This window comes from Drosophila sechellia, chromosome 3L, assembly GCF_004382195.2.
Source record: "Drosophila sechellia strain sech25 chromosome 3L, ASM438219v1, whole genome shotgun sequence".
NCBI lineage: Eukaryota > Metazoa > Arthropoda > Insecta > Diptera > Drosophilidae > Drosophila > Drosophila sechellia.
The window spans coordinates 21,774,052-21,796,326 of NC_045951.1; the positions used below are offsets into that span (position 1 = coordinate 21,774,052).

Consider the following 22,275-nt stretch of genomic DNA (forward strand, 5'->3'; position numbering starts at 1 on the left):
TCCGTAATATGTTAAGGCAAGCGTAGTACAAAAACCCCGAAGATCCTTTGACCAATTCAGTTTATAGCACCACTAGTTAACGCAAGAACATTCTCTTCAAACAGCAAGCAACTAACTTGTTGTTTAGGTTCTACTCCATTTTCATAAAACTCGACGAATGTTTCCTTGTAATGTGGGAGGGAAGTGGGTGGGGTGGCTAGATTTCCTTGAAGTGGAAATTTTACATACGCTCTGCTTCTTGCAACTAAAAACGATGTTATGAGTGAAATTTTCGCAAGGTTAACAGACCGGAGAATTAGGCGTATGGTGAACTTATGAAGCCTGCCCCAGGAGAGCCAAATCCAATTGAGATTCAATGCGCAGGCAGTGCTTTTTTGGGGATTTTGGCTGAGCTCCCATCCCATGGGCACACGCAACAATTGTGTGTTAAGTACTTTTTGAGTAATTGCCTTTTCGGGAGTCCGGCAAACTGGCTCGGTCCTCGCTACAACAAATTTGCATAGCCGTTAATGAACATTTGCTAATATTTTGAGCACTAAAAAACATCGCCATTAAGTGGGGATGCCATGCCCATGCCCCACTGTTCTGGGGCGCCAAAGCGTGCGACAATCAAATAAAAGTACATGAAAAACGCATAAAGGCACATAAAGGGGTATCCAAGCTCGGGCTCTGTATTTTTTGTTGCGCCTCGCATTTTAATGGTAAAGCGCGACGATTGCTTGAAACAAACAGGTGAGCGGCCCCGCCATGTTCGTAATGGAGTTTGCAAACAAACATGGCCGCCGGGGAAAAATCACATAATTTACACGTTTGCATTTAAGTATTAAGTGGGCTGGGGAAATCGGGGTATGGGGCGGCAAAGTGTTTCGTTTACTTTTATCGCGTCTGTTTGCGAGGCTCAGCAGTTGTTCCGCTGAGTGTGTGTGTATAGGTATTTTAGCTTGTTTCTGGCCCCGACTGAGTTTTATGTGCACAGGAAGCAATTTTTGGGTCGACTTTATTGCCCCTGTCGTCGTCATCGGTGTTGATGTTGATTTTAAAGCGTTTAATGGCCTCGCGTTTCAATGTGTCCTGGCCCAAATTGAAAAGAAAATCCCGTACAGGTTCCGGACGAGCAAAAGTTGAAGATTCGGCGGCAGAAAGGAGATCTGGGCTTATATGTTTGAACAAAGTGCTGGGATTTCCAGAGATTTGCGTTGGAATTTGATGGGGTTGCTGGCGTCGTTGTCTGCGAGGGATGTGCGAAGGTGGTTATGATGGATTCACAATGAGGCGAACGCCCGGGGGGAGCGTTGGGGTGGAAATGTAGGACACGAAACAGCCCCTGTAAGTATGTATAACTCATATTCCCCATGCATCCAATCCCGCATTCGTGGGCCGGTTATTATGCTAGGAATAATGCAGAAATACTGTGATTGGCGCCCCGCTCAAGTCGCTCCATTCGCAATTACGACCGTAAGTGGGCACAAATTGCGATACTACGAATAGCTTTTCTGACTGCCGCGTCCTTTGTTCTTTGGCTGCTTATAATCAAAAATTCCATTTAAAACTTTAAACTCATTACAGAATGTTTAATTTGCGCTCGTTTCTCGCTCGCCCTGCTGTTGTTATTTTTATTGTTGCCGGCCGCCGCTCTTGTGCGATAAATCAACACAAAAAATTCTGCAATTTGTTAGGCGCGCAAAGACGGCAGGACAGCCAGGCAGTCAGACAGACAAGGACAATAAAGGACTTGGGTCCGGGAGCGGTCCCTCTAACGATGCGGCAACCTGTCGACGTTCGTAAAGATACCCCAAAAGGGTCGTAGTCCTCGGTGCCATATTGTTTCAAGCAGGCGGCGCACAGCGGGCGACCCCAGCACCGCCTCAAGCTCTAATCAAGTGTGTGTGTGGGTGAGTCGCGGCGCTAAGAATGAATCCGGATTGGCATTCCGGGTTCCGGGTGCCGTGTTCCGGACTCTGGGCTCCGTGCGCCGTAGTCCGTATGCCGGAATCCAGAGGCTTAAAAGCACAGCCGAGATGAGTGTCACGCGGGTGGGGCGCAAACTTTCGGCACGATTTGCATGTAAATTAATTGCCCTCGCCGTGTGCCCTTAGCCCGTAGCCATGCAGCGGGATTTTTAGCTGCTTAAGCAACCCTCGGGGCGAGATAAGTCGTATAAATTATAGCAATTTAATAAGTTTTAAATATACGCATCCGGCTGCCTCCGCCGCCTCGGTCTCTCTTTGTCTGTCTACCGAAAAGTTGGTAAAATCTTGCAGCAAAGTTTACGGCGCACTCCACTCCAAGAACCCAGAGTGGAGTACTCACAATCCAGAATTGTGAACCCCCAAAACCCGGAATCCAGAATCCAGACTCCTGACTACAGGTTGTCCTGCTCCCAGTGCTATAACTCAAGACAAAAACTGTTGCCGATTAAAATTGTCGGTTGGGCATTAATTTTATGTCACGATGCGCTCGCAGCCGACGTGCCGTATGATAAGGTGGCGACTCCCCCGCTCCTTTGCGTGTCCCTGGCGTCCTGCGTAGCCTGGCTGTCTGGGTGGGCTGGGTGGCCTGGGTGGCTCTTAACAGTTCAGTTTTGTTCCCGCTCTAAATGAGTTTATGCAAGTGTGAAAATAAGTCTCTTAATGGCCCGGGCGGGCAGTTAATGAGTTGAAAGTGGCGGGGCACGTGGATAATGCTCCTTTGTCCGCCCCACGGACTTTTCGCCCTAGCTCCTTTCATTTTTCTTTTCCTTTTCGGGTTGCGGAAGCGCGGGGAGGGGAAAACAAAACTTAATTTGTTGATGCAGGTGAGACGAATAAATTATTTGATAACAGTTTCAGTTTTCCCAGCATAAATAAGATTTCTCGAGCGTTCGCTCGCCTCGCCGCCTTGTTTGCCGAACCGATGGGGGTCGCGGTGGGCGGCTGGGGGCGTGGTGGGTCTGCTTTGTTTACCGTTAGTCGCTTAATGCCCGGCTTAATAGTGTAGGGTGGCTTAAGCGTTGTCTATTCCGATTCAGCTTGTTTGGCCCGCTCAAATATTGGTTAATATTAAATTTTATGCGAGCGGAGCGAGTCAGCTCCTCGAACCCTTTTCCCGCCAATCAGCACAGCCCACATGTAATAGGACACGTAGGGATAACATTTCAGGGCCCAGGGGTCCTGGGCTCTTTGCCTGCGCCTGCGAACGCTGGCCTTCCACGCCGACTGCCTGCATGCAATTACAAAGCAAAAGTTTCGCATATAATTTTTACAAAAACGCAAAACTTTTTCAATAACAAAAATTTGCACAAACAAAAAGAAAAACGAGCGGGCAGAAAGAGCAATAGAGAACGACACAAATGGCAATGCCAAAAGGCAACAGTGAAAAAGTTTGCAATAAAAACGCCAATGGCCAGAACGACGTCACACAAGTGCTCATTGAGGGGGCGTGGCAGGGCTGGTGGGCGCTGGGAGGCGGTGGGTGTACGTGAGGTGCCTGAGCAGTGCAAATGTTTAATAAACTTTTTCAAATAAAAATTTATCTACAGTGACGTGCAATTTCTAGACCAATTAAGCCGCCAGGCAGGCAGGGCACCGTGAGAAGAGGGCACTGCAAAGTGCTGGCAGGACACGGCGATGTCCTTGCTACGTGCTACGCCCCCGCCCAGGATCCTCTCTCTGATCCTCTCGCGAAAGGGTCGAAATTCGCTTATAATTATTACGCGTGTAAATTAGTGCTTAATGGCACGAGGATGCGCGCCTTGTCTGCAGCTCGCCATTTCCGGTTTTAAATTTAATTAGCTCGATATGCTTGCATAATTTCGAGGATGCCAGGTGAGATGAGGCCCGCTTTTGGCAAACTAATAACAATAATTGCGATAAAGCCAGCATTAAATGCAGTCCAATAAAGGCGGGAAAAAAGTATATTTTAATTACGCATTTAAATTTGTTTGTTTGTTTGTTGTTATTGGGGCCGTGGCGAAGGTAAAAATAAATGCAGGGGCGGCTGCCTTTTGTTTTCGATTTAATGAACTGTAAAGCGCAGCCATATTTATTGCGTACTTTTTTGCGTTATTGTTTATTTGCACGTTTATTTTTTTTGTTTTTTGCTTTTGGCTTCGATGTTTTTTTGCCCCGCATTCACCTTTATCATTTAAATGCATTTAATTTAAATTACTGTAAGCGCTATTTTATCAACGTTATTATTTGCATTATTTTGTTTTCTCCCCTTGATTTTCCGATCGCAGGTCGGTTTCCTATTTTATAGTCAATAAACATTGTCAGCCTTATCGCATTTAATTGAAAGTAGTTGCCCGTTGCAGCCGGAGACTTCGCAAAGTGGATTTTATCGACTGATCTGGTCTTTATTTACTGGCGAGGGAGCCGAAAACGCGGCGCTTGGGGTGCGGATTCGTCATATCCATGACTGGCATATAATCATTAAACGGCAGCTGCCTGTGCGGACATCAATTATTGTCTCATAAAAAGTAATTTATATTAAAATCAAACCGCTTATAATTTCATTATGTTGATATATACAAGGGAGCGGAGTCAGGGGGAGCAGTGCGATGGTGGGGGCCAATGCGATGCGCGGCCATTAAAGTTTGCCGCGGCAGACATTTTGTAATAAAGTTTGTGTTAATTAACGCACACAGCTGCAAAAAACATTGGGCGGGCGCATATCTCGGCAGCGGACGCCACCTCCATCAAGCCAGGAACCCCTTATCACCACCCCCCTGGTGGGCCACTGCATCGCACTGGTGGCAGGACATGCACTTGCAATATTTAAATTCAATTGCATACTTTCGAGCGCACTCGTTTGTTTGGCCGGCCACATGGCGCATACTTAATGAACCATGGCCTGTTCCGCTGCATATTTTATTTGCTCTCTGGCTTGCGACTGAAATACCTGCATAAAAATAACAACGCACCGGGAGCAGCGGACCATTGCGCTTTTTCGATCCATAAACGGCGCTAATAAAAATCATAGCGAAAAAATTGGTTCGCCATTATATTTAATAAAGTTAAACCGACGGCGACAACGAGCCGGGGAAAAGCTGTGAGGAAAAGCGAAAGGAAAAACGCTGCAAATCTCGGCGCGACCGAGTGAGTGAGTGTGTGAAATCGCCAATTGCCTCTGCCTAGTGGCTGGTGTGATGAGGTCAATTTCAGTTGGGTGAGCCCGTGGATGAGCCAGGGATTAATTCTAATATCGAGCATGGAGTGGCGATGGCCTGTTCCTGAGGGTCAGCTACGAATCAGGCGTTCTTGGGGCGGGTAAATAGATTAAGTGTGATTAAAATTGTCATTAACATTTCCCTGGGCTTTGGCGTGTCAATTAATATTACTTTAATAATATTGCCAATAATTGTCATAATTTCTGTTTTTTCTGTTTACTCTTGCGTTTTACACTAAAACTGCCATTATTTATGAGTGCCCGTTGTCGTTTCGCCATTTCTGCCTTTTCGCCATTTTTATGGCATTTAATTGCTTTAATTGTGTGCAACAATGGCCATTAAATATGCGCAACAAAAACGGCCATAAGAGCAGCCATAGCTGAAATGGATTTGACATTATGAAATTTATGAAATTAATAACTTTTCTATGCCGTGCTCTAATTGTCAGGCGAATTAATTATATTACAATTTGAGTTTTTTTAGGCGATTACCGCTCTAACCACAAAACCCCTTAAATTGTGGTCAGCTGTAAAGTTGATGGCCGCTGGAATTGCCTTTGAGCCGGTGGCCACAGGGTTATGAGCTCCAATAAATTAATGTAAAATTATTAACTGACAAACGGCTAAATTATGGCAATTTATGCTGGCCCATAAACTGGCGCATTTATTGGCCGATAACCAAGGGGCCATGACGCGAAGTGTTGGCATATATTAATATTATTATCGGCGACACTAATTCGGATTAGCAATTCCGACTTTAATGGACTTTAAATTGCCCGCTGGATCCACTTGAAACTCTTTATTGTCCCCTTTTTAGCATACGTACCAAATAGAGAAGGGAATTTAAAACCTTTACAGGTTCGGATGCATATATCTATAAATATATATATTTACTGAGCAGAAGGATACCTTAAGTGTAGGGTTTGCCAATTTTACTATATATTTCAATTTGCAATTTTCTGCAAATGTTGCTTTCCCAAAAACACACTGTCACACATCCACACGATCCGTATTGCATACGCAATCATTTTCAAGATCAACAGCGTGACTGCCCGCTTTTCCATTTCCACTTTTCCGCCACTGCTGTTTTCTTGTGAACTTATTTATTACGATCATGCCGTGTTCGTTCCGAACTAAGCCCCTGCCCCTCTGCTGCACTTTAAAAGCCATTAAAACGGCAAACAGGCTAGCCGAGTCGTCCATGGAATCCATGAAATGTTTCCCTTCCAAAGTGCCCCCTCACGCCCCTCCGCTCTCCACAGCCTGCCGGCCCTGTTAATTTCATCAGAGCTACTGGTAATTGCGTGTATGGAGTTGCAGTTCCCGGCCAGGACAGAGGCAGGAGCAGGAGCAGCAGGCAGGAGCAGCAGGCAGGAGCAGCAGGCAGGAGCAGCATCAGTGCCCAGAAGTCAGGCGCAGACGCTCCCTGTTTTGGGTCCTGTGTTTCGGTCCAAAAAATATGCAATAACAGGGGCTTGGGATTGGGCACTGGGGTGCCACAAGGGTGGCTCTGGCCGGGAATGGGCCTTCTGCCCGTGGAATGCCATTGCCATTGCCCACCGACTGGCTACAATTTATTATATTAAGTATTAATGTTGGTCCCCGCTTGGATCCCTGTGTGCGTCTGCCGAGCTGAGCTGTGTGTATGTGCTGTATGCATAATCCGAAAGCCAAAAGTAATTATATTAAGTAATTGATGAATTTGCCTTTTTCCGCGACGAGCCACGCCCACCGCGCGCCCACTCACTTAGTCTGCAATCGCCGGGGAGGAGAGTATCCCGAGGACTGCAGGATGCGGGTGTATCCTTATATGGCCATGCCAGACGATTGGCAGACAGATGAATGTAGAGGCTAGCATAGTTCGGCCCCAGGCGAGGGCGAATAAAATTTAATAAAGCGGCAAATAAAAATTTATTGTGTGTCATTTTAGGCGCACTGCGACATCGCCAAACGACATCCCCATCGAGATACAATGACCGGCCATTTTTTGATTTGGGGCAGCAGCTCTGAGCTAAGCTTTAAGCGCTTTATAGATACAATGGAGGCCTTTTTTTGAACATGCTCTCCAAGATTTATTCGCGCATTTAAAATTTGATTGTAATAAATGGCTCTGTTTATGGCGATATGCACTCGCAAGCGAGGATATACATAAAAGCGAGTTGATGAGCATTTGGGGGTTGCACTACAATTTTGGGGGTTGATGGATTGCACTGAAATTGCCTTAAAGTTTGAAATGAAATAAGCAAATTTTGCGGACAGGAATGCTTGACTGGGCACGACTTTCCGCTTTTAGGCTCAATTTGGAACTTGAAGACTGTGGAAACTCATTAACAAATCGATGTGAGAGACTCTAAAGTGTATAGATTCAGATAATGGCACTTTTTATGGTCACTTATCGGAGGCGTCGAAGACAATAAACTCCGGAATACAAACGTTCGCCGCTCGAAAGTTCGAGTGAATATAATGATGCCGGAACCCAACGTTGGCGCTCTTATCGCCAAGGAGCGAATAACCAATGACCAGGAGCAGAAGCCATCGCCAAAAACAGAAACAGAACAGCCACAAGAAGAATCCGAAGGAGCGGCAAAGCAAAGTTGCGAAAATTTATTGGGGAAATTGGCCAAAAACGAGGGAACTTTAACGAAACGATACCAAAGTTTATTACTCAATTACAAAACCATCAAACTGAAAACGAAATGAAACGAAACGAAACTCTCGCCGAGAGCAGAGCGAAATCCAAAGATAAATGAAATTGATAAGCGCGTAATTTATGTTTGGATTTCGTTTTATTCTGTCATTAACGCACAGTTGCCTCGCCCAGTTGAATTGACCCCATCCCCCCATCCCACAATTGTGTTTTGTATTTGGGTTGTTCTTGGTTGGGTTTCGACTTGGCACGCTCTTCCTTCATTTGCGGAAACTTGTCGGCGAAACTTGGTCAAGGCGAGGCGAGTTTTCCCCCGCTTCCTCGCCCCTTTTCGGAATTTCCCTCGCACTGCGATGGAGTTGTGAATGCCACTGGTTTGGGCCCACATAATCGATCAAAATCGACCGATTGCGAACGGCGTTAAACGGCATAGACTATTGCATTCTATAAAACCGATCGGAATTTTGCATTTTGCGGCTCGTTTTCGGCTGGGGTCTGTATGTGCATGTGTGTGGGGGCGGAGCATTATGCTGCCACGCCCACCAGCATTATGCATAAATAATTTCGAAGCCGCCGGACGGGCAGCAACAAAGGCTGCCGCTGCACATAATGAAAAATTGAAACATGAAAATTGTCAAAAACACCGACGCAGCAGAAGCGGCTGGCTGGTTTGGGTTTGGGTTGGATTGGGGATGGCTTTGGTTGGGATGGGGTTGGGTTGGTGTGGTGTGGGTTAGGGGACACATTACCTGTCAGGCCTTCCCGGAAATGAAATTTTGCACTGATAGCAGGGGAAGCGGAGGAGTGGAGTGGAGAGGTGGAACCGGTTCAACCGCATACATCAATGAATGAATGCATGGCGGAATCGAGGCAGTCGAGGGGGCAGCCTGACGATTTTGACAATTTTCGTTATGCAATAAAAATGATGTGCGGCGACAAAACTGTGCTACCCACTCACCGTTCACATTGCTTATACAAACCGTTATACTGACACATTACCCAGAGCCCAGTGCATTTGTAATGCCCCAAGCCACGGACCTGCCACATGTAACACCCGCCCACCTATTGCGCCCACACGGAAAAGCGCAAGGAAAAAGCGCCATTCAATGGACATTTCATTAATGCTAAATGCGGGCGAACGAGCTTTAGAAATCGGCTTGGAAACGTTCCTGCTCGAGCCGGAAGTTAATTAAAAATGATGATAACACATATGGAAATGTAATTGTTTGTGAACTGTAGCATGCAAGCCGCAGGAGGATTGAATTAGTCGGCGTTCGGGAGGGCTTTGGGTTTTAAATCCACCCCAAGTGGGGGCCAACATAAATACATGCCCTAACCAGGCTGAGTGAAATTCATTAGCAGACGTGCCTGCTCTGTTAGCACCTGTCCGCCCGCCACGCACTCTGCGTGAAGAAGGCCGCCAAGGAGGCTGGAGGCCCACGAAAATCCACTAAATCAATTCAATTCAATTACAAATCGTTTCGCTGTGCCCCTCCCCCGCTCCTTCCCGATGGCAACCAATTAGCCGACTGCCTCAGAGTTGGAAACTCTAGCATACTTTTCTGCGTTCGCGACGAAGGAGAAAAAAATTGCCTTTTAATCAGCGCCCCCGATGTCGGCTTAGCTGCTGATTGGATTGGATATGCAGGAGGATATGGAGGTGGATATGGAGGTGGAGATGGAGGTGGAAGTGGTCGAAAGACAGTGCTTTTTGTTTTCTTTGTGTAATTAAAACAGGGCAACCGAAGACCAAAAGCGGGCAAATCAAATCGACGAGAGCTAGGACGACAAGCGCTGCCAGGAAACAAAGAACCCAAAAACGCTTGCCAAATTATCCGAGTGCTAAAAAAATGCGGCATTCTGCGGTAATAAATCTTCCCGCCACTTCAGTTTAATGAATTTCAATTTTATTTTCCAGTTCAGTTCGAGTTCGGCTGCCGCGACCACATACAAAAGTAATTAGGAGGCATTTTTTCACGTTCCGCCCGTTTCTTTCGACGAGCTTAATTAAAACGGATATTTTCCCGGTGCCGCGTTATTTATTTATTTGCCCGTTTCCTTGTGATTTGAGTGTTGCGGTAATTAAAATGACATTATTCAAAGTTACTTCAGCGAAAAGGGTCGACCCCGAGAGCTGGGCCCAAAGGTCGTCGTCGCGCTGCGGCGTGTTTGTCGCCCAGATAGGCGTTTATTGCTCAGCGCCAAAGAGGACTATCTAGATGGCCCGCCCCCATTGAGCTCCTCCGAGGACTCCTTTGTACGAAGGTACGAAATCAGAAAGCGATTAGTCCAAGATTTGACTTTGATGGGTCCGAAGTTGAGATGGGTTCTTTCCTCTCTCCATATGGAAAACCAAACCCTTCGAGGGGAATAATTCACCGCACAGACAAATTTAATCTGCGTCCATCGGCGCCTCAGTTCAATAAACTTTTGTCTAGTCCAGAAATCCATTAACGCCCTATAGTCGTGATCGATTTGCAGCGCCGATGGGTCGGTCCGGGGAACATGAGATTCACTGCCTCGCAAAAAACAAACACGCACCGAAGTGCGCCATGAAAAATTGCATGCCGGCTTACACTCCTCGGCTTTCCCAGCTCCCAAGCTCAACTACTATTTTTAATCACTTCAGCAGTTTCATTTTTTACTGCTCCCGTTTGTTGCTCCTCTGCTGCATTGTCTACTGCCTAAAGAGCAAGCACAATGACAACATTTAATAGATTGCCAAAGCCCACGCCGATGGGCTGGTGGTGGGCGGTGGGGTGGTGGGCGTGTCTGTCTGGGGCTTGGCATAGAAAAATGCCTAGGAAAAGCAAACAGAGCGCATAGAAAAAGCTCGTGGCATAGACAAAAGGCCGCTTCCTCCGCCGAACCCCTCCTGATTTACTTTTTTGATGGGCCACGAGTTGAACAAGGGGTTAACTGCGCTATGAGTCACTGCATGAATGACTTGTTGTGGAGCAGCAGAGGTTTCTGGGTATTTATAAAGATATTCCTCTGCCGGCTGTTTGCTGATTTCGTACGCTGATAAGCATGAAAAGAGCCCGCCGCCTCCCCTTCATTCCGATTTTCCGGGGAGTGCATATCAATGAGGTGGTTTTCTTGGATGGGGTGGGGTTGGGTGGCGGGGTGCCATTTTAAGGACGTTTAACGGCATTTTTACACTTGCATGCGTCATCGGAGTAACCTTTCCGTTTGTTCGTGCGTGGCTCCAAGTGTTACACATTTGCATTTGACGTGTTTCTATATTCGTACCGGTTTCCCCTTCTCCCTTTCGGCGGTGTGCAAAAAATAGTTTGGCTTTTAGTTATGAAAATTGCGGAGTTTTTCTTTTGGCAGTTGTTGCGTGGCTTTTCCAGACGCTGCTTATAATTGCTCCATTAAAATTTGTTTATGGCAAAAGTTTATGCTATGCCGTGAGTGAAGTTCGCCTGGCTCTGCTGCCAGTAATTAGAATGTCGAAAAGTTGCCATAGTACACCATACTCGTACTTAACCCACTTAGCGATGTCGCGTTATTCGCAATCGTGGTCTAAATATACATACATATGCATGTGGTACTACCCCCGTAGTATCAAGGTGACCGTTTCACATGGCACTTTGATGGATCGCTCGCACTCAGCATCCTTTGCTCGTCTCTCACTATCGACCTTTTCCCTTTCCCTATCCTGTAGTAATTGGCATAGATTGAATGACCCAAAGCCGACCTGCCGCACCATTTGTTAGATGACTCATGCAAAAATGGGACCCAATTCGGCTGTCCCTTCTTGACCCATTCCAGACCATCTGCTCCATCAATTGGCAAAGGTCAGCAAAGGTTAGTGGGCTGTTGGTGGTCAGTGGTTGGGGCGGCAGCAGGGGCGGGCCGGTTCTTAATGGAGTTTTATTTTTAAGCCGTGCCTAAAAGCATGCTGGAAAGCTCGGCCCGGTCCGTTGTTTGTTTGTGCGTTTTAGGAGGAAATTTAATATCATCGTCCTGCGTCCTGCGTCCTGAAATGCACACTAAAAGGTTCCACGACGCTTTTAATTACACTTTAAACAATAGCTGCACGCAGTCAGCTCCTGAACCTTGCCTCTCGCCATTGGCAACCCATTTGCTTTCCTTTCGCTTTCCCACTCTGGGAAATCGCTGGCGTTTGCGATTTGCGCTTGATTAAATTCTAATTATAAAGCGTGCGTATTTTCGGTCGGATCCCCTTCTATTCCGCCTGTCCATTTTCCCCATTCCTGGTTTCAGTTTCCTTTTTGTGCTGGTTGTTTACCATTTTCCTTGATTTTTACGACTTTTTAATGATTTCACTGCCAGTCACTCATTTCGCCACCATCGCGTGCCCTGCGCTCTCCTTTCGTTGGCTTCACCAATTTTCTTTGACTTTTGCGTTCTGCGTTTCGACAGTTCTACTCGCAGTGGATTGCTTTTTTTGTTTGGATCTTTTCAGTTCGCTTCTGTTCGGTATTTGCTAGCTTGTGCCCCTCGAACGGATGCTCCTGCCCACGGAGTCCCTTTTCGTCCCTTCCTGTTCCCGCCCCCAGACGCTCCCCATTTTGTTTACTGCTAATGCGACTTTTAACGCTGATTAATGTTTTCTTTTTAACAGTTCGCCCTGCCATTTTCCACTCCCAGTGGGCTGGGCTTTCCACCTGTCAGAGGGGAGGAGACAGTGGCCACTTCTCGCAGGGGGGAGGACAGTCTCCCATCCCGTTGTTCGTTCATTAAATTCGTTTAAAACGTCCACTGCGACCACAAATAACATTGGCAGTCAAACAATTTGGCCGGGAGGCAAACAAATTGTTTGTTTGGCTGTCACATGTCAATAAAATTAACACTTTAACGAGAGACAGAGTGCACACGAAACATACATATTTTACACAATTCACAATCCAGGCCCGAGAAGAATCTTGTTCTTTTTCGTTGTTGTTTAATTAAGGCAACAACATATCATGGACTTAGTCTGGCAGACAATAATTTCCTTGACAGCTGCAAAATGCAGAATTTCCCAAGCCAAATTGAAATTTATACAGGAGACAAACTGAATCGGGGGGAGAGCTCCGGGAGGAGGCAAGCGGAGGGTTTCGGCTTTTATGCAAAATGCAAACACAAAAACATCGGAATGCAAATTGCATTAAGTGCTCTGTGTGATGACAGAAGAGGGAGACGGGCAGACTGATGGGGGAAGGATGGGCAGGGAGATGTCGCTAGGTGAGGTCAAATCATTTGCTAGTAAATTCAAAGCTACAACAGCAAAAAGTCAATTTTTAATTGATTATAAACATTGAAATATTCATTTTGCATGGAATGGAAAAATTGGAAAACCGAACTGAAAAAGTTGAAATTCGATTTCAGTTCTTTGTGGGCAACCGACATTAATGGGGCAAAGTGCCTAAATGTGTGCTTTTCAATTTTTCGCCTCATTTCCGTGCTGTTTTTATCGCGCTAATTTATTGAGCCGATTATAGGGCAGCCGCCACTGATTCAAAGCGCCGGGATGTCCGGAGCGGGGGTGTAATTATTATATTTTCCATAATTTTAATTAGTTGATAGTGCAAAAATAATCAAATTGCATTATCTGCGGCACGCTTTTCGAGCCGGCACGGGTTCGTTAAAGCCAATGCCAATCGGCATTTTAAAGCCTTTTGTCCATGTGAAATGCCTCGGGGAAGCATAAAAGAGCCAGATAAACGCAGCTACATATATTCACAGTCTCGTGTGTGTGTGTGTTCGTTCATAAATGACGTATGAATTGTGCATAGAAATTAGGTAAGTAGATGCGCAGGACCACATGCGAGCACTCGTGGCTTTAATTGATGGCTAGATTTCGATTTAAAGCATTTTCCAAATTGATATTAATCAATTTTTGGATTATTTATTAGTCGTGCAATGAATAAGCCCTCAGCGACGAGCAGGGATTGGTTTTTAAGCAGCTCCATCTTCGAGAAAGACCGTGCACTGCAAATTGATTTGTGCGCAGTGCGAGAATGCCTGGGATGTGTTCTTCGGCATTTTGGCCAGGCACCTGGAAGTATGCAATCACATAATGCACATAATGCCAAAAGTCTATTGTCAACAAACACATACTCGGTCGGTCCTCCCTCCTTCCTCCTGCTTCTTCCAGCCCATATCCGAACCGAATCCTTTGGCCCGAGTCAATCCCCAAAGTATGTGCATGCAGCTCTCGAATGTTTGGCAAGAGTTTAGACTGTTCATGGAGCGACGGGAGGACATGAGCATCAGAAATGCCAGTGGAGCTGCTGGCCGAGGCAATAAAATATGAATTTATGGCCTATTTGCATGGCTTTTTGGGCCAATATCAAGAGCGCCTGTTGACCGGACAACGCAACAATCCGAGCATTTTTACTTGATGCACTCCAGACTCAGAGCAAAGCCTCAGCAAAGACCCAGGACTCGGAGTCTAATGAGCTTTACCCACTTTTGTGTCATACTAATACATTGGCTGTTGGCTGTTCCGGCTATCAAAACATGTATGCTTAAAAATTCCACATGAGCCACCATCAAATCCCCCATATTTCTTTCTTTCAATATGTCGGTGAAGAACATGTGTGCATGTGCATTCACTTCATGTGGCATGAATAAAAAGTCGGGGATGCGGGACAAAGTCAAAACCAGCAACATTTCGGTTCTGTCTCATTGGCAAAGCGTTTGCGGTCTTAACTCGGTTATGGCCATGGGTATTTTCGGGAGCATAGTGTTTTATGCACCACCATCTTCTCAGGGCCCGAATAGAAAATGCATTCCCAAGGATCTGGCTGGCTGTGAGACTGACGAGAAAGCGGCCAAAGTTTATGGGATGCCTGAGGGCGCTTCACTGGCGCATTGAATGCAGACGCACACTTTCTAATTGTCTAACTCAATTTGGGGACCTACAAACTGTGCGTAAACAACCACCATCCTACCCAGTTCCGTTCGAAGTTTAGTGTCAAATGGGTAAATTTGATTACGATTCTTAGTTGGGTTATGGTAATCGAGTTGGAAATACTTCAAAGTTTCGATAATAACGATGATGGCCTTGACGCCTCCGCGCTGCCTAGCTGCCTGCCTGCCACGCAATTTACCAGCCGCTCCATTGAATGCCTTTCACTCGGAGTCGAAATAGTCGTCATAATAAATGAATGAATAACCAGCCTTGGAGCTCCTCCACACAGAGGCTGTAGCTGCTTGCTAGCTACTAATAGCGCGCAAAAGTATGGCATGAAATATGCATAAAATCACTTGGAAATGCGCTAAGCGAGCGACGTGGCATGGCGGCTGGCTGAATCGTTTCAGTTTTGTTGCTATTCCTGCTGCCGTTGCTGCTGTATTTCGGCAAACGAGCTGCCAAATCAAAAATCGTTGAGCGTGTGAGGTGTCAGTTGGTGGGAGCAGGCGGCGGAGAGCGGGAAGGCGGGCGGGAAAATGCACATTAGTCAGCAGCCATGGCAGTCGACGTTTTTGGGGAAATTGCGTGGAAGGAGTGGCCCGGAGTGGTGGTGACTGGAGCAGCCTGCCTGCCTGCCTGAAGGTGGGCCCGAATGAATCCCCTGCCCGAGTCACCCGCTTGCCGGTGGCAATAAAAAAGGCAGCTCCGCAAATGAGAAATTCTTGTGGGTGTGCGTGCGCTCAGTTTAATTGGCCCGAAGCCTCAAATAATGCAATAGTTGCAGTCGAAATTGACCGCAAACAAGCCAGCAATAATTTCGAAATCATTTCTGTGCGCCATAATTTATGCAGAAATTCAATCTAAATTAAACATCAAACAAAGCGGGGCCAACTGCCCCACCCATCGCCCTGCCCATGGCGTGTCTGGTGGGGCGTGCAATGCTCATTGCGACACATTCGCACCTGCAATTAGCTCAATGAACCTGCCAGCCCTCGCCATTCCGCGTCCTGTCACTCACTGCAGGCGGCAGCTGTCCAAAATGTAATATTTAACGCCATTTAATGCAAATTGAAATTATGTTAATGGGCAGCCAACCGGCAATTGATGATGACGCCTGCCCAGCTGCAAAAACTGTGCTGCGCTCCAGTCTGATGATGATGACGAGTTCTCCAGTAACCCAGCAATCCGTTGCACCGAATTACGCATTTTGCATTTTTGCCACTTCATGGGAACCTTCATCTCGTCCTGACTCTGATTCCGATTCCGATTCCGACCCGGTCGTTGTCTTTGCCCGTAAATGGCAATGCGAGTGCTTGACAAGTCTGCACGGCTCATTTGCATTTTAATAATAATAATCACAATAATGCACAATTGCAACAACGAGGATAACAATAAGGGCATGGAATCGCACATTCATCGGGAGGCGATGCGATAAGCTGTCGTAGCTGCAGTTCATCAAGTTCCCAGTGCCCTGAGTTGGTTCCCACAATGGCACGTTCCATCTCCTTCGATGGCAGCGGCGTGAGCGGCATTTACATCTTTTCTCCTTATCCCCCGAACCACCCATCAACCCATCCACCCGCCCAACAACTGCATTTCCCCACTGCCGAGCTCCTGTTTGTTGTCGTTAACGTTTTGTTTATATTTGCTTAAATGTGCGGCGCATACTCATAATTAGCATGCATGTGTGCGTCTGGGGGATGCGCGCATGTGTCTGTGTCCGTGTCCGTGTCAGCAATGCCGAGCTGTCTATGTGTGTGTGTGCTGGCATTGCAATTTGCTTTTGTTTGGTTTAAAAAGCGCGTTAAATTTGATCGTTGTTGCTGGCGGCTTTGTTTGCACTCTCATTTGCCGCTGAAAGTGCGAACGAGTTAAGGCCGCATCTAACGCACAACGGCCATCCTTCATTATCTCGTATCTCAGGCCCATAACGCCCCAATATCAGCCCTGATTTTCAATACTAGCACTCACCCGAGGGGACAGAGTCATAAAATTGCGTATACGTACCTAAAAGGAGACAAAAAAGGTTGTTAATTTAGTAAGCAAGTCGGCAGGGTGAGGCGGAAGTGAGATACGTTTGGGAAGAGGTCCGGGATACTGCCAGTGACAACGCCTAAGTGGGGCTTAAAAATTCAATAAAAAATCACTTAACATTCCATAAGAAGCTTTCAACGTTACACATACAAGCGTACAACCATAGGGAGAAAGTGGCGGAGCAAACGGAAGGGAAAGTGGTCTCAAATGTGCTGTCAAATCCTGCACACTGGGAGAGTGGCAAAACTGCAGGAAACTAAAGCAATTCCAAATGGAAAACTGCTGCAAATTAATCAAATGCCTTTGCAGTACGGAAAGGCAAGAGCGAGAGGAAAACGGTCAAAGGACAGGACTGGCAAGCAAACACGAGAACGTCAGTCAGTCAGTCCGTCAGTCAGTCAGCCAGTCACAAAGACAGAGGCGGGCGATAAAAGCCAAAGCCAAAGGCAAGCGACCCTTTTTCCGAATCGAAACCAAACCAAACCCAACCCAGCCCAACCCTTCAATCTGCACACACACTAGGGGTGTATATACTTATATATCGTAACGCATTAAATCGATAACACGATTTTTCAGCACGCACACAGCTCGCCGTCGAACCCGGACTGAAATCCAAAACAACTGGCTGACTGTGAGTTAAATTGTCAGTTTCATTACGTGGCAGCTTTCCCAGCTCCTTTTGCTGACTGCTTCCTGCCCCGGAACTCCGGAATGTTCCTTGCTTTTTTAAAGCCAAATCACTACGTCTGCGCGTGAGGGTTCCCCGTCACTCCGCTTGCAGTGCGACAAGCGATTTTTCAAGTTGCCGCTTCATCGTTCTGCGGAGCTGCTCCTCCGGCTTTTTTGTTCGGTTGTGCGGTTTCTGGGCCCTGCGTTCTGGCCGCCAACAAACTCAATTTTCGGCAAAGGGCAGGAACGCATCGAGAGCGGAGTAGCGAAGCCCCTGGGACTCCTCGAGACCGGCGAGTCCTGCGTTCTCGAGAACTTAAGGACCTCGACGCTGGTGAGTTCAACAAACATTTAACTGATTGCCTGGGCGTGTGTTCGTGCCCAGCCCTGCCTGATTTTTTGATTTGCTATACACCTGGGAGCGGGACGGCCCTTGGCCACGAAAATGTTTAGCTTATTTGTTAGCGCTGGAAAATAAATTGTCTGTGCGTGCGGTAATTGTAAATTGCGTACGGGCAGACAGACAGAGGCGATTGTCAGTGGAGCAGCCGAGTTATTGACACCTCTCCAACGTACGGGTATGCCATGAATTTTTGATCGAAACTATGAGTGGATCGAGGGTGGCCGCCTTTTGCCAATAACATGCCAATACTATAAGGTTGGCGAAGGCAGCAACAAACTAGGCTTTTGATTGTAGTTCCCCATGCCCATCCCATCCCCATCCCCATCCAATCCAATCTCGTTCCGTACGCCCCCAGCTAAACCAATTCAATCAGGGGGCCTGCCTGAAACCCTGAGAGTAATCCACTTTGGGCCTCCCGAAAGTGTGCAACAATTTCTTTTAAACTTCCTGCTGACACAAATCAGACCGAGGCCATAACTCAAACTATCTCCACCTCCGCTCGGCAGAATCAATAACCATAAACAGAAGTTCCTTATGCTCACGTGGAGGAGCCGCATAAAAAGTATGCCACATGCTCGGGGAAATCACTAAATTCAGCCGGAGGCAACGTGTACCTCATCATTTATGTGTGGCAGGCGCAAGAAACGGCGAGCCCGAAAACCAAGCAATGCCCACGTTGATAACTGAGAGTGCTTATCACGCCCACTACCCCTTGATCCCCTCCTGCCGATACCGCCAACTACCGAGTACCGAGTACCGACTACCGTCTGCATGTGACATTTGCATGCTTACTTAAACAGCAAAAAGCAGCCTCTACGACAGCCACGTCGAGCTTGGCACGTCTGCGTCAACTATGCTTTACATTTCGGCCAGACTCGGTCTCGGTTTCGGTTTCGGTCTCGCTCTGAACCAGAGGCTCAGTTGGAGTCTAGGACCCAGAAGGCCAGAAGAAGGAGAGGGCCCACTAGTGTTGTCAGTAGGCAGTCGCAATCCTGTCGACGTCACATCAGCACACGTGTGTAGTAAAAATCAGACGTGTGGGCGCTGCTCGAGGAGCACACAGGCCTTGCCAAAGTCGAGGCGCTCTAGTTGCCGCAGTCGAGTCGAGTTGAGTCGAGTCGAGCCGAGTCCTGCCTCCATGTACTTTGATTGCTTGCACGTTACCCGTACAATTTTCGGTATGATGGCGGCAACATTTCATGATTTCTTGTACGTGTTTCTGGCTGTAAGCACGCGTTCTTTCCTCTGCCGCTCGCACGGTGTCCTGCGACCCTGGTCCTTCGCCCCACATCTACTCCGGCTCATGGGTTCCGGGGTAATGTATGCAAGCACTTTTTGTATATGACGTCGTTGCGCTTTGGGTCCTCGGCGTGTTTGTTTGCCTGGTGACTGATGATGGTTTGGCTGGTTTTGCTCAGCTCCCACTTTAGCTTCATTTTCCACCGCCACTTCTGTCGCTGGTTTTTCAGCAGCAGCAGCATCAGCATCGAATCGAGCGTATGTCCTGCTAATAAATCAATGACGCCATTCCGGGACTCCCAAGTAGGCGATGATTTATGTCTGGCTAAAGGGTTTTCACGAATACCGGGCCTAATTGAGTTGCCCTTGATGGATCAGTCATTTTTAGAGTGGTACTTGTCCAGTACCAAGTAGAAGTCGCTTTAGAACTATTAAAAATTCGACGTTGCTTTGTTTTTTTTTGGTAAAACATTATCTTGTATACATTTTTTCAAAAATATGGATATATCGGTACCGCCGCCGGACTCGCACTGGTCGTTGAGGTTTGTGGACATCGAGAAGCCTTTTCCAAAAAAGACTTTGGCCAATGCCACCTACAAGATCATTCGCTTCTTTTACCCACCCTTTGCCCTGGAAGCCGTCGATGTCACCCACGTGGTCAGCGATCCCGAGCTGAATAGTTTAAACGTGGTGCTGTGTGTGGTCGTTCCCTTGATTCTGGGCATCGGCTATGCGGTGTACAACTATGTGCGGAATGAGGTGAGTTTTGTGCGTGGATCTATAACCTCTGACCTCTGACCAAATCTGACCTCGAGCAGCATACTGTGGCTGAACGGCCACCATTAAAATTGTACGAGCTTGAGCAGCGCATGAAGGAGAAGTACGGTCCGGAATACAAGCAGGGCATCTGGAAGCGAAAGGACATCGCTGACCCCCTCTTATTAACCAATAATCCATCCGAATCAAAAGCAAAGAGCCGTGAAAGCAGCAATGCCACCTGGCTGCCCAAACCGATAGATGACTTTAACACAACTATTAGATCCGACGATGAAATCAGTACTCAGTTGAATCGTCACTCGGATATGGCTGGAAATTTTTGGAAAGGAGAAGTAGTAGAAAGTACCTTTTCCACTCAGTTTAATCGCCACTCGGATCTGGCTGGGAATTTTAGAAACCAACCAAGCTTTGTACCCTTCTAAGCAACAAAATCGATATGATCCTTCAATTCAGTTTAATGATTGAGACTTTTTTGCGACTGGAAAAGTGTCAGCTTTGGGCTTTCTGGCTGGGCGCAATAAAATGAAGTGATTGTTCGGTTTTGTATTTTGCAAAAACACACAGAACCCCGCAGAGCGAAGGGAAAGACATTGCACATAGGATTAGGTGGGGGTTTTGGGGCCAAGTCTTGGGTAATCATTTGGCAGCGCATGTGTCGGATTATTTTGTTGGTTTGCGTTTTATTTAAATTTGCTTTCGGCTGCCTTTTTGCTCGCGCGGTGGTTGTTTGTCGCCCGAAAATCTGACAGCAGCTGAAAAGCATGCTAAGCTGGCTGCTTTCTTTTTGCTTTGGCTCAAAGCAAATTAATGATTTGCCATCAAGCAAATAAATCAAAAGCTTCAAAGCAGATCTCTGGCTTAGCGCGCTGCGCTGCGGTGCGGTGCGGTGGGATCCTGGGATCCTGAGGCTGGCCGCGATTTAAGGCCCTTTTATCTCGGCATGCTCCACTTTAAAGCCAGTCCCGAATGCATAGTTTTATTTCGCAGCTATTTCCACTCAACTAAGCGCATGCATTGATGATATATCCCCGTCCGTGTGACACCCCTTCCCATTGACATGACATAAATAACCGTGTGAGGCTGTTATAATTTATAATCCTTGCTCTGGACCCCAGCAACAATAATACCAACAACAACAACAGCAACAAGAACAAACACAGCAACAGGAGCAGGAGTAACAAGAGCAGAAATAACATGGGAATGCCAGGGGAGTGCAAATATTTTTGCTTGCTCCTCTCGGTCTCTATGATCCGGGCTTCCTCTTACTTTTTTGTCCTATTTTATTTATTCGAAACCTGCCCAGGCGGAATCTCTCCGGCTCAGCCTCACCCTGCTTGGTAGCACAAATATTTTGTTGGTTCCCTTCCGAGCCACCCCGGCCACTATTCCACACCCGCTCGGCTGCATTTAGTTTATGTGTGTGTTACCTTTTTTACCCGGTAAAATGAGGTCAAAAGTTTATTGGCTAACAAATGTGTGCCCAAGCAGGTGGGGGGTGTTGTTTTCGCAGGCATTAATGTCAGGCGCAAACTGCAGAGGCTGCAGAGTTTTTGGCAGAGCTTTAATGCCGATAAACAAATTGCATGCACTTAGCTACAGGCCGCCCATCCAAGGGGAGATGGGCAAGATTAGGCCAGTCGAAATGGGCTTTAAATGATCCTGGAGCACACTCGATGGCACGATGGCCACAAAAACGAATCAGCTGCCCTACCGCCGGCTAATTACAAACCAATCAGCCAACTAATAAATTTCAAATAAATTATGCAAGAACGGAATTGGCTAATGCATTGCAGTTGAACGACAGCCAGAGCGAAACAAAAGAATTCAAAACTATGTTGGGCCAACCAAACCAAAACTGCCAAACACCAAAACTGTAAGCTATTCAATTATGGTTCAAAAAGAACAGCAAAACTATTTTAATTATTTACATTAAGCCCCTCAACATGTTTGGCCGACACACAAGCTCTTCTCTCCAATTAAACTGGGAATAGGATCTAGCTGGCAAGGGAAACCGGCATAGGATATCCCATTCGCATTCACATTCACATTCGACTGAACATCAATCGAAGTGCTGTAATTCAGAACGGGCCGATAGATTCGAGTTTCCTCTGATCAGCCCAAGGTGAACTTATAGGCCCTCACACCCCAGAAGGACTAAGTTGTTCGCCTTAAAAGCATTTGGTTCAATGTTTAATGAGGATGGGCTCTATAATAGAGAAAGCCTACCTTTTGTGCTTGCCACTTCCCCCGCTGGGAAAACAACCCCTTCCAACGCAATGATTATGACAGCTTCTTTGCCGATGAGCGACTCTGCTCCTGTCATTTCGCACTGGTATCCACTGTAGCTCTGCCAGATTTGCTGGCTGCTTGGGCTTTAATTAAACGGCAATTGTGGTCATCAGTTGTCAGGTTCTCTTGTGCCTAATCAGTTTGTGTGATGAAAGACTAAGCTGGGATTACGGAATGTCTGCCCTGCGGGTGCGACATTTG

General features: G+C 46.9%; 2 protein-coding genes across 6 annotated transcripts in view; one reads left to right on the forward strand and one right to left on the reverse strand.

Annotated features, from left to right (window-relative positions):
- The window catches only part of LOC6616551 (teneurin-m), a 115,631-nt gene that overhangs the window by 17,626 nt on the left and 75,730 nt on the right, over positions 1-22,275 (reverse strand). The window lies entirely within an intron of this gene.
- On the forward strand, positions 19,360-20,237 carry LOC6616552. Its single transcript, XM_002040875.2, has 2 exons — positions 19,360-19,767; positions 19,827-20,237. The coding sequence occupies exons 1-2, from the start codon at positions 19,507-19,509 to the stop codon at positions 20,205-20,207; spliced, it is 642 nt and encodes a 213-aa protein (XP_002040911.1). The 5' UTR covers positions 19,360-19,506; the 3' UTR covers positions 20,208-20,237.

Excerpts from the sequence above, each read along its gene's own strand:
- LOC6616552 (XM_002040875.2), top strand. The coding sequence starts at position 19,507 with ATGGATATATCGGTACCGCCGCCGGACTCGCACTGGTCGTTGAGGTTT. Across the intron at positions 19,768-19,826 it reads ACAACTATGTGCGGAATGAG|CATACTGTGGCTGAACGGCC; the intron begins GTGAGTTTTGTG and ends GACCTCGAGCAG.